At 39.7% G+C, this 15,807-nt stretch overlaps 1 protein-coding gene across 1 annotated transcript in view; it reads right to left on the bottom strand.

The window, feature by feature from the left end:
* Positions 1-15,807, bottom strand: part of unkl (unk like zinc finger) — a 117,260-nt gene that overhangs the window by 11,250 nt on the left and 90,203 nt on the right. The window contains exons 13-14 of the mRNA XM_060840262.1: positions 7,678-7,770; positions 3,520-3,738 (exon numbers count right to left, since the gene is read on the bottom strand). Coding sequence (XP_060696245.1) covers positions 3,520-3,738; positions 7,678-7,770 — 312 coding nt within the window. The remainder of the gene's footprint in view (positions 1-3,519; positions 3,739-7,677; positions 7,771-15,807) is intronic.

Genomic DNA, 15,807 nt, shown 5'->3' with positions numbered 1-15,807 from the left:
TAATTCTCACGTGCACATCCTCTGCAATGTGGGAACTGCTGGTTACTTCCCATGTTCTAGACAACCATATGTCAGCCATGATCTTACTAAATTGCAAAAGTACGTTTGAGGGGCAAAATGACCTACTCCCTCCTTGTATATGTATGTGTACCAAGGGACAGCAGCTACAGCACATGCATGAGGTTATGTTGCACAGATAGCAGCCTTATGGGTGTGGTCAGTCCAGACCTTAAGGAATTGGTAATCATCAGGCAGATAAGGAGGGTGTAATTATCCATAATATAAATTGGCTGCTGTGCATGCAAAGTCTTGGCCAGTAACGTCGCCCTGCTATTTAAGAAAAGCAGAGAAAAAAGACTGGAAATTATAGACCAGTCAGCCTGATGCTAGTGGTGGGGAAATGCAAAAGTCAATTATAAAAAATTAATAGCTGAGGATTTGGAAAACAGGCAAGATCAGATAGAGTCAGCTTGGGTTTATGAAAGGGAAATCATAATTGACATATCTACTGGAATTCTTCAAGAACGTAACTAAGAGTTGGGGAAGAAACGAGGACGAGGACAGAGGACGAGGACAGAGGAGTCAGTGGATACGATTTATTTGGGCTTTAGGAGAGCTTTTGACAAAGTCCCATGTAAGAGATTAACATGCAAACTTAAAGCACATGGTACTGGGGGCAGCGCACGGAGATGGACAGAAAACAAGTTGCAGACAGGAAATAAAGAATAAGAATAATCAGGTCTTTTTATGAATGGCAGGCTGATTTCTGGAGTACAGATATTCACAACATATGTGGGACCTATTTTGTGTCTATCTGGCTAAAGCTAAGGAACCATATAAGGTACTATTGTGTTGTCTGGTGCAGTCAAGAGGCCACCAGCTAATGGAAAAGACAGAGGAACAAAAGTAAAAGGAATTTACAAAGAGGTACAAGAATTATTCAATGATTACAATGGAGGACTTAAATTATCTGTGTGTAGATTGGGGTAATAGCAGTGTAAAAGGACAGCGAAGTGCTCAGGACAAACTTCTATCGCAGAACGTTTCCAGTCTAATGATAGTGGTCTAGCAATAAGTCATCTCTTGGGAATGAGGCAGGCTGAATGAAGAACAGCAAGGAGAATAGTTAGGGCACAGTGATTATTGTTTAATAAGGTTTAGGTTGGCCATAGAAAGAAATAATCTAGTGTAATTAATAGGAAAGCCAATTTCAGTTGCATGAATCTGACAGATAAGTTAGAATCAAAGGTTTGTAAATAAAAAACTGTAAATGAACAATGGATATATGGTTCTGGCATTTCTCCTTGGAGGAGAAAAGACAGGGCAAACAAATCAAGAATTCCACTGGTGTCAGAAGAGTGAATACAGAAAGTTTAGAGGGGAATTATAAAAGCACATCAGATAAGAGACTGGCGAGTAAATATAAAAAGGGAATCCAAAAGTATCGTATAAGCACATCAATAGTAAAAGTGTGCAGTAAAAGCAGCAGGGGGAATCATTAGAGATCAAGAAGGAGATATACACACTGAGTTGGGAGCATGACTCCGATATTAAATGAATACTCTGCATCTGCTTTGGCCGAGAAAGGTATTGAGCAGGTCAGGACAAAAAAAAAGATGGTTGTTCAGGTACCTGAATACTTAAAAATTGATAAGGAGGTAGCATTGGATAGGGTGTCTGTACTTAGAAGTTGGTAAGGTGCAAGGACTGGAGGAGATCCACTCCAGGATATGGAGACAAGTGAAAATGGAAATCATAGATGCACTGGCCATTATTTTTCAATCTTCCTTAGACTTCGGGTAGTGCCAGAATCCCAGAGAATTGTGAATATAACCCCTGATGTAAAGATGATGCCACCTCACAAAGCCTAGTCATTTTAACCTCTGTGATGGGGAAGCTTCTGGAAACAATAATTTAGTACAAAATGAATAGCTGCTTGGACCAGTGTGGGTTAATTATGGAAAGCCAGCATCTTATTTGTTTTGGGCAAATTGTACTCAACTAACTAATTGTAGGTCATTAATGAGTGTGCAGAGGGAGTTAATGAGTGCATTGGATGATGATATGGCCTTCCAAAGCACATCTGTTAAACTGCCATAATTCTGAACAATGTTAGAACTCGTGAAATAAAAGGGACAGTAGCAACATGTAGTTAATTTCGTATACATGATAGGGAACTTCTTGTGGGTATTTTTTTAATTGGAAAAAGGTTTGCAATAGCATTCTTCATGCTCAGTACTAGGTCCCCAAGAATGAGCTGTATTATAGCCAAATTTGCTTCTGACACGATGACAGGTAGGAAAGCAAGTTATGAACAGGAAAGAGTCTGCAAAGGGATATACATAGGTTAAATGCGTTGGAAAAGATATGGCGGATGTGAGAGTAATATGGCCTGGGAACTTAACCACTTTAGTAAAAAAATACAAAAGTGGAATAGGATTTGAGAGAGAATACTGCAGTACAAAGATAAATAGATATCCGTATACAGGAATGCAACATTAGCATCCAAATTTAATAAGCATTTATTCAAAGGGGAGGTGTATAAAATCAGAAGTCTTGTATTAAGTATACAAGCTATTGCTGAGGTCACACCTTGAATATGGTGTATAGTTTTGATCTCCTGAAGGAGGGACATAATAAAATTGGAAGTAGTTTAGAGAAAACGCATCAGGGGTTGCAATAAACGTTTGAGTAGGTTGAAAATATCTTTGGAATTGAGAAGAATGAAAGGCGATCTTACTGAAACAGAAGATTTTGAGGGTGCTTGATAGGTTATTTCTTGTGGGGTAGTCCAAAATATAGGAGTATAAAAATAAGGAACCCTCATTTAAACTAGAGATGAGGAGGAATTTCTTCTTCTGAAGGCTGTTAATCTTTGTAATTCTCTTCCCTAATGAGCAACAGTTTTGAACACATTCAAGGTTGAATTAGTTGGCTTTCGATTGACAAATCAGTCAAGGGTTATGTGGACAGGCAGGAAAATGGAGTTAAGATCACAAATCAGATCAGCTTTGATCTTATTGAATGGCAAAGCAAGCTCAAGGGGTCAAATGGCCTATCCCTGCCCCTACATGTATATTCTTATGCCTTCTACTTTTCCAGATATATAATGAGAAACACCAGTGAAAACCTTTCATATATTTAAAATGATACACAAGTCAGCAAGTCTTTTCTACAGTTCTCAGGAAAATTCATTATCTCAATTAATTTGTGCTGCCACGACAAGCAGCCAACCTTGTGTCTTCATTAACCCCATGTGCCGCCACGATGTTCAAGGCATTCTTTACAGGCATGAGCCCAATTTGCAAGGACCATGTTGATTTGAGGTTAGTTCCTGCTGTTTCATCATTACAAACTATTCAGTATGTTACAAAGGCTATTTAAAAGTCCTTGAAAGACAAATTATGGAAATATTACTTCAAAATGTCCACCGTTCAATTGCAGATATCTAAAAAATTATATTAAAAGCTACTTAAATCAAAATGTGCAACATATCTGGGAAAGTCTTCCAAGACTTACCTAAGGAACTATGAGAGGAGGCCGACGTACCCAGAAGAGCATGCTCAGACTTTGATGACTGCTGGGACTGTTGTTGTGGAGCCATGCTTGTCGAAAGAAAAGACTGGGAAAGGGAACCAAGTGGAGAAGCAGATAAGGAAGAAGAAGAATGCAAGGATGAAGAGCGAGCAAGTGATCCTGGAATATTTACAGGTGCTGAACTGCCCAATAACCTCTGACCTGTGAAAATAAAAATAAATTACTTAAAAAATACATTCTTACACGAGAAGGCATGATACATTGCAAAGGTTTATCTTCATTTAATTTTGGGGCACTAACAGCTCAGTATTCAGTTGAAGACTTCAAATTTGTATCACTACTTCCTCCATCCTATACAGTTTTGCTGTTCTCAATTTAACCTATAAATGTGAGAACAGGGCAGGATTTCCTTGTGGAAACAAATCTGTAGCCAAGACAGCTATGAGGAGGATGTACACCAATGGGATTCAGAAAAAGGAAAAGACTGCCGAAAGGATACGCTAAATGTGTCAGAGAAAAAGCAATTTTGACTTTATAACTTGCTTAAGGATTTATAGCTTTGGGATCCAGAACAGAGATGTCACCATATACTCTCAGCCAACTTGCTATTGCAGTAATGAGAGGCTGCTCCACTGACACTGAGGGACGCATTGTTTGGATATTGTGCACAGATTTGCTTTTGGACTTCCGCATGAAATATAGGGATCACATTTCCAAAGTCAGTCCTGGGGAACACTTGAGAATGTCCTAAACATGTGAATTTTCTTGGATTGATAGAGCACCTTTCTTAAAAGCTCTTTGGAATTTAAATTTTTATTTAAAGCTTGTTATTTTAAGGGTAGGCGATGGCCTAGTGATGTTACTGTTAGATTTGTAAACTAGAAACTCAGCTAATATTAAGAAGGGATCAAATCCCACCACGTGGTGAAGATACTGGAATTTGAATTCAGTTAAAAAAATCTGGAATTAGAATCTATCGATGACTATAAAACTATTGTCGACTGTCGGAAAAAACCCATCTGATTTACTAATGTCATCCAGGGAAGCAAGTTTGCCAACCTCACCTGGTCTGGCCTATATGTGACTCCAGACCCACAGCAATGTGGTCGATTCTCAATGGCTGAACAATTCACTCATTTGTATTGATTAGTATAACAGTCTTAAAGAAATGAAACTGGACGGATCACCTGGCATTGACCTAGGTGTGGAAAAACAACCCTATCAACCTTGCAAAATCCATACTAACAAAGCAGCCACCTGGGTTGTCATGACATCCACAAGCAACCACTCGCAGGAGCAGCAATGTTTACTATCTATAAGATGCACTGCAGAAATTCAAAGACTCTCAGACTGCATCTTCTAAACCTACAACAAATTTCATCTGGAAGGACAAGGGCTGCAGATACATGGGAACACCACCACCTTCAAATTCCCCTAGAAGCTACTCAGCATCCTATTTTGGAAATGTAAGGCTGTTCTTTCACAGTCACTGGGTCAAAACCCTGTAATTCCTCCCTAATGGTATTGTGGGTCAAACCACAGCGGATGGACTATAACAGCTCAAAACTGCAGCTCATCATCACCTTTTCAAGAGCAATTAGTGACAGGCAATAAATGCTGGGCAGCCAACAAAGCACACATCACACAAAAAAATGAATTTAAAACTAAATACTGTGGAGCACTTGAGTGCCTGAAACATGCAAAATTTAGTGGTTTTATATTGCACCTTTCTTAAAAGCTTTTTACTTGGGATTTAATCTTTTATTTCAATTCTGTTATTTTAGATAGCCATACTGTGGAACGTGATTACTGATGGGGTCTGGGACAAGGTTTTGAAGCTTGAGCTCCAATCCGTAATGGCAGCTGAAATGTGGAGAACCTCAGGGAAATAGTAGACCGGATGCATGCGCATCTGATTTTTCTTTCCTACAGGTATAAGACTGAGGAGCAAACCACCTTCGCACAGGCAGCCTCGATGACTGCCTTAAATGTTTCAGATTTTGTTTCCCTTGGTTTCTGTTCAAAGGCAGGGCAATGAAGACATTTCACACAGGCAGCCTCTTTGTCTAGTGTGAGCGCAATAATTTTATCCGGCTTCAAAGCTAGGCTACTTCAAAACTTAAGATCATCAATGTAGTTTTAGATTCCCAGTCATAGGGGACACTGCCTAAAAATGTAACATACTGAGCCTATTTAAACTGACTACTACAAATCATTGGAGATGCTTCATGTTTTCAGCATCTCTTACTCAGCCTTAAAATATAGTAACCTGTTTCTCAGAGACTTAACATTATTATTTGATTTAGATATTATTTTGCCAGTTTAAAGAAATGCAGAATTATCTTTCATTTGACGCAGTGTACAAAACAACATGCTCATGAAAAACGGAGCTTTATAAAATAATGAGGGGCATGTATAGGGTTAATAGACAAATGTCTTTTCTCTGGGGGGTGGGAGTCCAGAACTAGAGGGCATAGGTTGAGGGTGGGGGGAAAGACATTTAAAAAGAGACCTATGAGGAAGCTTTTTCATGCAGAGGGTGGTGCGTGTATGGAATGAGCTGCCAGAGGAAGTGGTGGAGGCTGGTACAATTACAACATTTAAAAGGCACCTGGATGGGCACATGAAAAGGAAGGGTTTAGAGGGATATGGGCCAAATGCTGGCAAATGGGACTAGATAAGATTAGGATATCTGGTCAGCATAGACCAGTTGGACCAAAGGGTCGGTTTCCGTGTTGTACATCTTTACGACAGCTTAAATATCAGAACAGATTTTCATGTGCTTAATGTCTGTGGGAACATTAATAATGAATATTGAAGGAAACCAACCTTTTTGCTTTGCTTTATTTTGCTCCTGCCACCACTTAGCCAACAAAGAAGGGCTATTCCACTGCCACACCCACCAGCTCACCAAATTTTCACTCTGGACAAATCCGAGGCAAAATAGGGTAGCAACAAGAAAAAGTTGGTAACCACTGTTGAACTCTCCCAGAATTTACCAAATAGATGAAGGATGTGTTACCAGGATTAATCTCTATTTCTTTAGTGAAGACGACAGGTAAACAATCAGAGATCCTGCTGTTTATTAACTAGTAGGCCTGCTGTAAGAACTGGATATGTGAGGAGATAAAAAGGTGCATCATAGGATATAATCTCCTGTACAGTCAGTCAAATAACTAGCCATGATACACAGTGCATTCACAGGTGAATTTAGGCAATTAGTTAGTCTATTGGTGGTATTGATTTCCACTCTGAATGAGAGCAATTAACACCACTGATCAGATGGGTGTCAGGGATCGCTTAGTGGAATCACCAATTTTTAGGATCAATATCCAGTGGTACTGAACGTTACTTTTGTGGTTACAATGAAGAACAGGTCAGTTAAAAAATGCAAAACTATTTACATGTATAACAGAAAGATGAGGTTATTGCAGTGGTAGAAGTACTGTATAGTCCAAGATTACTATCACAACTATTCCTCCATTTTCCTAATCTTTCTCCATGGTCATGTGCATTGAAATTTCAAATACGCTCCATTTTCTTCCGATGGTGACTGAAAGAGCACTTAGTTGGGAGAAGAAATTGATACACTCCTTTCCTAGATTTCCACACTTCAATAAGTTTGAAATTGTTCAATCCGTGCTCCATTCCTGCTCAGCATGTTCCAATTGCAGTCCAGTAATAGGTAATCAAAATTAAGAAATTTATGCAACAATTTTTTTTATTGGAAGAAATTTGCACTGGTCTAACTTATGGCATTCAGCTTGGTGCATCACATTCCCTTTTGAAAAGCCCCTGTAAAGCCCTGAACCAAAATGATTTTTGCTGTCCCTTTATTTGGAAGATTATGGTACTGAATTTTAATTAGCCTAATCAACTCAGAAGGTCAGGATGGTCATTTTGGTGCAACACAGTTCACATCAGAAAGCTCCAGTCAGGCTCCACAAAAACATGCTTCATTCTCACATACGCACCCTCATCCATTTACAGTGGAAGTAATAGACCAGTTTCACTTATCAAACTCAAGTTTGACGTGGAACAAAAATAAAACACACATAGGCAGTGTATTAGTAATCTATTTAGCTCTGAAATTACGTTATTTTTGGCTCATTTGCTGAATTCAGCTGTGTTCTTGATTACCTTTTAATCCTATGTCACCAGTATCTTGATCCTCTAATTCCTTATCAAGAGATGCAACATTCACATCACTAAAATGAAGATCTAAAGCAGAACCTGGAATAGAAAATGGAAACTTCATTACTCAGTCAAAGCAAATTCACATCAACGGATTGAACATATTCTGGTTTCTATCATGGGCAATTCATGTATTGAGCTATCAACTTTAGTCATACCATTATCAGAAATGACAAGCAATTATTGACATTAATTTTAAAAAATCTTAGTCTCAGAAGCTATTTGCACAGCCTCATTGCGATAACAATGTGAGATATAAAAAGTTCAGCAAATGTAGATCTTTCAGTTCTGAAAAGTCATGAATCTTGAAATGTTAACTCTGTTTTCTTTCCACAGATGCTGCTAGACCTATTGAATTTCTCCAGCAACTTGTTGTTGTTTTAGATTTTTCAGCACTAGATGCAACCTCAAAAAAAAACTTCTCTTTTAGTATACAAATGACTAAAAGTTGTGAAAAGCAGGGATTGTATAACACATTTTAGCTGCGCAACAATTACCACATTGTACTGCAAATCATTACAAAGTTTCTTGTACATATGAAGGCTGTGACTGAAAAAACTGTCACTGAATTTTATGGAACTTTGTACTTCTGACACTAAAAGTCATTTTTCAGATCAACTGCTTTCAATAAATTTAAAATCACTACTTTTCTTCAGAGCCACTAATACTGCATTATGCAGGCAAACATGATACATTTCATTTAGAAAAGGAGAATCTCCAAAAAATAAAACCAGAAGCTCCCCTGATTCTTCAATTTCGGTAAATAGTATTGAACTGTTGGATGTAGGTTTGCTTGCTGAGCTGCAAGGTTCATTTTCAGACATTGCGTCACCATACTAGGTAACATCTTCAGTGAGCCTCTGGACGACGCACTGCTAGTGTTTCCTGCTTTCTAATTATATGTTTAGGTTTCCTTGGATTTGTGATGTCATTTCCTGTGATGACATTTCCTATGGTGATGTCATTTCCGTTTTCCCTCAGGGAGTGGTAAATGAAGTCTAACTCGATGTGTTTGTTGGTAGAGTTACAGTTAGAATGCCATGCTTCTAGGAATTCTCGTGCGTGTCTCTGTTTGGCTGGCCCTAGGATGGATGTGTTGTCCCAGTCGAAGTGGCGTCCTTCCTCATCTGTATGTAAGGATACTAGTGAGAGACAGGGTCATGTCATTTTGTGGCTAGTTTTCTGTCTGTTTGTCTAATGTAGTGTTTATTAGAGTTTTTGCATGGTATTTTATAAATGACATTAGTTTTGCTTGTTGTCTGTATAGGGTCTTTCATGTTCATTAGTTGCTGTTTTTGTGAGATGACATGGCCCACTCTCAGTAGCATCCTTACATACAGATAAGGAAGGAAACCACTTCAACTGGGACAACACATCCATCCTAGGACAAGCCAAACAGAGACATGCACGAGAATTCCTAGAAGCATGGCATTCCAACCAGAACTCTACCAACAAACACATTGAGTTGGTCCCCATTTACAATCCCCTGAGAAAAAGAACAGGAAATTACATCACCATAGGAAATGACATCACAAACCCAAGGAAACCCAAACATGAACAGAAAACAGGAAACATCAGTGCTTCATCCGCAGGCTCAATAAAGATGTTACCTAGTATGGTGATGAAACATCTGAAAATGAACCTTCCAGCTCAGCGGGGAAACCTACATCCAGAACCTCAACCTGTGTTACAAATCTTCTCAAAACGTGTTAGCATTCAATTTGTGGGTGGCACGGTAGCACAGTGGTTAGCACTGCTGCCTCACAGCGCCCGAGACCCGGGTTCAATTCCCGACTCAGGCGACTGACTGTGTGGAGTTTGCACGTTCTCCCCGTGTCTGTGTGGGTTTCCTCCGGGTGCTCCGATTTCCTCCCACAGTCCAAAGATGTGTGGGTCAGGTGAATTGGCCATGCTAAATTGCCTGTAGTGTTAGGTAAGGGGTAAATGTAGGTGTATAGGTGGGTTGCGCTTCGGCGGGACGGTGTGGACTTGTTGGGCCGAAGGGCCTGTTTCCATACTGTAAGTAATCTAATCTAAACTATGCCAACCACAATCTCATTTATTGTGCTGACGTACCCAATTTCGAATGGAGCAGCAGAGGGGTTAATACAATTGGGCTCACCTTTTAATGAGATTTAGCTCATCACAAGCCAGTGCACAAATAGATGTGAGCAGATGGAATTATGCTGAGTTACATTAAACAGGTAATGGACATATATCAGTTGAAAGTATACCAAGGATCTCACCCGTAACCACAAGTTAGTGATGACAATTTTGATCTTCAGTTGGCATCCATTTTCCTGCAATACCCATGGAAGGCAAGGTCACATACAGTGAGACAGGAGATCCAGCTGCTTACCTCTTCCTAACTCAGAAATGCTGAGGCCAACTATAAAGATCCCTTCTGACTGAGATAACAGACTCTATAATTGGACAAGGAACAGAACCAGCATCTTCACAATTCAAACAAAATAAAACGATTCCTAACTGTATCCATTTGGCAAAGAAAAGGTGTTCCAATGAAAAACAAGTGTAAACTTTTTATTTTGAATGTACAGGTTGAAATGAAATGTTAACTGCAAAAGTAAGATGCTTTCATAGCTACCAATACAAGTTAGGTTACAACCACCAACAATATTAAACAATTTATCAATTTCTTCCGCATGGATAATAAAGGTTAAAAGTTCACTGCTATAACAGTCATCAAAGGACTCAGCTGGCAACAGGTATTTTAGAAATAGAATATGCCAACCCAGTTAGTACAGTGTAAGTTCATGAGAGATGCAAAGGACTAAGTTATTCTCATCTGTTCTTTTCTTAACTAGTAAAGCACAAGACCAAGAACATAACCTGAAATGTTACATAAAGAGTTGAATGAACGTTATTTCGTAAGTTACATTGAATGGGTATGCCAAGGTGCAATATCAGTTAAAAAAATAAAATGCCTTCACTAAGTATTACTAGCGATCTTGGGGCTGCTGAAAGTCAAATTTTATTAGCATCATTACCACCAGAAGGCAGAAGGGGATTGATGCTTGAACACTGCTATTGTCTTGTACCTTATCTATGTGGCTATATCTGTGCTCAAGCCTCAGTACTGAATGTTGCAGACTATTAAAAATGCTGAGAATGTCAATTCTCTAATATTCATACATAACTTCCAATATAGTCTGTTGTTGTGACTTGGACTGAGCCTTCCCCATCCCCAACCTACAATGGCTCAGTGGTTAGAACTGCAGCCTCACAACACCAGGGACCTGGATTTGATTCCAGCCTCGGGCGACTGTATTTGTGTAGTTTGTACATTCTCCCAGTGTCTGTGTGGATTTCCTCCCAAAATCCAAAGATGTGCACGTCAGGTAGATTGGCCATTCTAAATTGCCCATAGTGTTAGATGCTTTAGTCAGAGGGAAATGGGTCTGGGTGGGTTACTCTTCAGGAGGGTCGGTGTGCACCTGTTGGGCCAAATGGCCTGTTTCCACACTGTAGAGGTTCTAAAAGAAAGTTCTATTGTAACAGCTCAGAGATTCGGCTGACTCAACAGACATGAACTTTACCACCAAGCCATCAAGCAGAGCTATTTAATTCAACAGCGAAACATTGTTGCAGGATTTAATACAAAAAAAAGTGTGTATATCCCAACCTCTTAATAATAAACCATGCAGTTTTTTTTCAGTCAACACATCTGTGCACAAACTAAGCTGACACTTCTTTGTACTTGAAGGTTGCATTGACCACAAGCAGGTTTAAATACAAAACCAATTTAAATACAAACCGCACACAGTACAGAAAAGATCACATTCCTTCTCAAACACCACCAGAACTTTGACCTGTTCAAGCTCTGGTATTATCACCTACCAATAAATTCAAACCATTAAGTTATCTTCCTTATTGTGAGTTTTCATTATCATCCAGACCATTAAAATATACACTACAATGCTGTAGTAATAATGAAATGTTGCTGTTAAAAACTTAGCAGAAAGATAATATAAAAATTTGTGAATTCTCACAGTAATTGTGTCCTCAGCTTGGCGGAATAAACTGTGCAGTTCAAGACTCGTGTTGGCCTTCTGACTGCTGAGTCACTCTGCACCAGCCTCTATTCCACACCCATTTCTTGTTCAACACCCCCTCCCTCTATACAAACTGACTAATCACAGCAATTTACATCACGTGTTCACAGCAGCCTAACACAGCAGCCACAGCAATCTGACACCTCAATGGAAAAACTGGCTGTATTTAACACTATAAATGCCAAGCCAGCTCAGTCAGCTCAATACTACAGTATCACAATGGTTCCATAAATGCTTAAATAGTGAGATCAGCAAGTCTGCTCGATATTGCAGCACCAGTACAAAGCAGAACACACTCAGCTTACATAATCAAGCCTGCTCAACACTGCGGTATCACTAATATAAAGTGCATACCCTAATATATTATTAAAAGTAAGAATTTAATACATATGCTTACTGTGGAATGGATGCTTAAAAATATTTTATAAGTTTAGCCTTTTAGGGAAGAGAATTTCAAAGGTACACAATTCTAAATAAATTACTGCTCGTCTTAATAAGAACCAAAAGAACTGCAGATGCTGTAAATCAGAAACAAAAACAGAGGTTGCAGGAAAAGCTCAGCAGATTTGACAGCATCTGCGAAGAGAAATCAAAGTTAACGTTTTGGGTCCGGTGACCCTTCTGCACAGCTACCTGATGAAGAAGCAGTGCTCCAAAAGCTTCAGTTTCCAAATAAACCTGTTGGACTATAACCTGATTTAGGGTGTAAGTTTGCTTGCTGAGCTGTAGGTTTGATATCCAGACATTTCATTACCTGGCTAGGTATCATCATCAGTGGCGACCTCCAAGTGAAGCGAAGCTGTTGTCTCCTCCTTTCTATTTATATCTTTCTCCTGGATCCAAGAGAAAGATACAAATAGAAAGGAGACAACAGCTTCGCTTCACTTGGGGGTCGCCATTGATGATATTACCTAGCCAGGTAATGAAACGTCTGGATATCAAACCTACAGCTCAGCGAGCAAACCTACACCCTAAACCTCAACCTGAGCTACAAACCTTCACAAACCTTGCACTGTAACCTGATGTTGTGTGATTTTTAATTTTGTCCACCCCAGTCCAACATCAGCTCCTCCACATCATATCTAGTCCAAAGCAGTCTTGACCATCCTCCAGTTCTTTTTATCTTCTTTAAACCTCAACAGAATTCTGCCATCTATGTCCTGAATTTCACCAAGAATTGTTCATCCATTTAACCTTGTGTCCATAGATCTACAACGGCTTTCAGTTTGGCAAAATCTTAGTTTTTAAGTTCTCACTATTGTTGGTAAATCCCTCCCTGGTCTTGCCTCCTTGCTACTGGTGTGATGTCCTAAAGCATTCCACGACAGCAATCTTCCAACTTCGGAGCATCCCTGACTTGTACTCTATCAAAGTTAGTCGTGTTTTCAGGAACCAAGGCTTTAGGTTATCTGCCTCCTCTTCTTTCTAAGATGTTCATTCAACTCTCTCTTTGACCAAGCTTTTGATTATTTTCCCTAATGTCCCTTTACACAGTTATAACACACCAATGAAAAGCCTTGGCGTGTTATCATATTAAAAGGTGCAATGTAGGTATACATTAAAACAGAACAGCACAGGAAGAGGCCCTTCAGCCTACCTTGTCTATGTTGACCATGATGCTATGCCAAACTAATCCGATCTGCCTGCACATGATCCACATCCCACTACTCCGTACCTGTTAACATATCTAGATGTCACTTAAATGTTGCTATCGTATCTGCTCGTACCACTTGCTTTGGCAGAACCTTGCTTTAGGGCGGCACGGTGGTACAGTGGTTAGCACTGCTGCCTCACAGCGCCAGGGACCTGGGTTCAATTCCCACCTCAGGCGACTGACTGTGTGGAGTTTGCACGTTCTCCCCGTGTCTGCGTGGGTTTCCTCCGGGTGCTCCGGTTTCCTCCCACAGTCACAAAGATGTGCGGGTCAGGTGAATTGGCCACGCTAAATTGCCCGTAGTGTTAGGTAAGGGGTATGGGTGGGTTGCGCTTCGGCGGGTCGGTGTGGACTTGTTGGGCCGAAGGGCCTGTTTCCACACTGTAAGTAATCTAATCTAATCTAACCTCCAGACACCTACTACTCTCTGCACAAAAAAAAACTTTCCTCGTACAGCTCCTCTAATCTATCCCCCTCTCACTTTAAATCTTTGCCCCCACCTTGAATTTGACATTTCCATTCTAATTCCCACCATCCTCCCCATCCATGCCTCTCAATTTTATACACTTCTTTCAGATGGCCCCTCAGGGGAGAAATGTTGGAGTCTAGAAATATATAACATAATAAAGCACAGCTAGTACAGCTCCACCGAAGAGGAAACAATGCCAAAAGACCACTAGAATTTCCCAAAAAACAGGACAGGTAAAATGGAACCAGTAGATTTCCATAAGGCATTCATTATAGTACTGCACATAAGGCTGCTCAACAAGGCAAGAGACCATGGAATTTGGGGCAGTACGCTAGCATAGAGAGGACTGGCCAACGAACAGAAGACAGTAAGACATTTTTAAGAATGACAACTTGCAACCACTGAACCAGCACCACAGGGATAACACATAAATGCCTTGGATGATAGAAGACTATTGTTAAGTTTGTGGATGACACAAAAATAGGTGGAAAGGCCAGTAGTGTAGATAACATCAAGGAATCTACAAAGGGACACAGGCAGACCAAGTGGGCAAAAACCTAGTATATGAAACATAATCTGAAGCAAACAGACTTTTGCCGCTTATTTCCAGGGGAATGGAGTATAAAAATAGGGAGGTCTTGCTACAATTATACAATAGCACTTATCAGATGGTATCTGGAAAACTTAACAGTTTTAGTTCCCTTATCAATGGAAAGATGAAAAGCAAGAAGTAACTTTCAAGCAGATCTTGTTCAATGAACATACTTACAATCAGGAGCAGACATGAGAACTCATTGCCATGCTCCACCCTTGCATGTCAGAGGCCAGTTATAGTGCATTCACTGGCAGCCTAAATGGTACACAGATGATTTCTACTTAATACAACTCCCAAATGATTTCTAAACATAACCATCAGCTACAAAATGAAATTGATAAATGAGATCACAAAAACCTAGAATCAACAAGACAACTTCTCCTGTCACATCAATATCAAATTTGGAGATCTTAAAGAAATACTTTATTAAGATTCAATTTGAATGAATTTATACACAAAAATACAATAATAATAAAACTTTGGCAAATGTACTCAGAAGAGGTACCTTCCCAAAGGCTTGCAAAACTCTTCAGAATTAGTACAGCGGAGTTGACAAACAGATCAGGCAATCCAAGAAAACCATTAACCATATTGTGGGGATCTACTTCTGCATATGTTTATTGATGATTGCACAATATTTCACATCTTTCATGATTCCTCAGATGGTGAAGATGCCCATGGCCAAATGAACCAATACACAAATAATATTTAGGCTTCGCTGACATGGAACAAGTAACATTTATGCTCTATGTCAGCAAATCTCCAAATCTAAGCATTACCTCTTGACATGTAATGGCATCACTATAAATACTGCATATAAATACTGTGACTACAAGAGCCAGTCAGAGGCTAGAAATCCTGTATTGAGCAATTTACTTCCTGACCCTCCAAAGCTAGTCAATGATCTTCAAGGCATGAATTAGAAGTGTGATAGAATACTCCTCACTTGCCTGGATGACAACTCCTACAACAGTCAACAAACCTGGAACAATCCAGGACACAGCAGCCATTTGGTACCACATCACTTCCTCCAATACTGGAATTCATGGCCAGAACAGCAGTGTTCCATGAGACAAAGTAAGGCTGGAGAGACCAGTGAAACGTGTTGAAGTGATGTTGAGAGTAATAGAGAAATTAATCAGTTGCAGAAATCCATTTTATCCTTGATAATAATATTGCTGAATCACAGATGGGAGTCATGCCCACTGGGGTTGAAAGGCCAGTGGAAAATCAGGAACTGAGGTGTTACACAAAGTATATTCTGGCATTTTTCCTAACTGTATGT

The sequence above is a fragment of the Hemiscyllium ocellatum genome, chromosome 20 (genome assembly GCF_020745735.1).
Source record: "Hemiscyllium ocellatum isolate sHemOce1 chromosome 20, sHemOce1.pat.X.cur, whole genome shotgun sequence".
NCBI lineage: Eukaryota > Metazoa > Chordata > Chondrichthyes > Orectolobiformes > Hemiscylliidae > Hemiscyllium > Hemiscyllium ocellatum.
The sequence above is the reverse complement of the archived record's forward strand: the minus strand, read 5'-3'. Positions and strand labels throughout refer to the sequence as shown.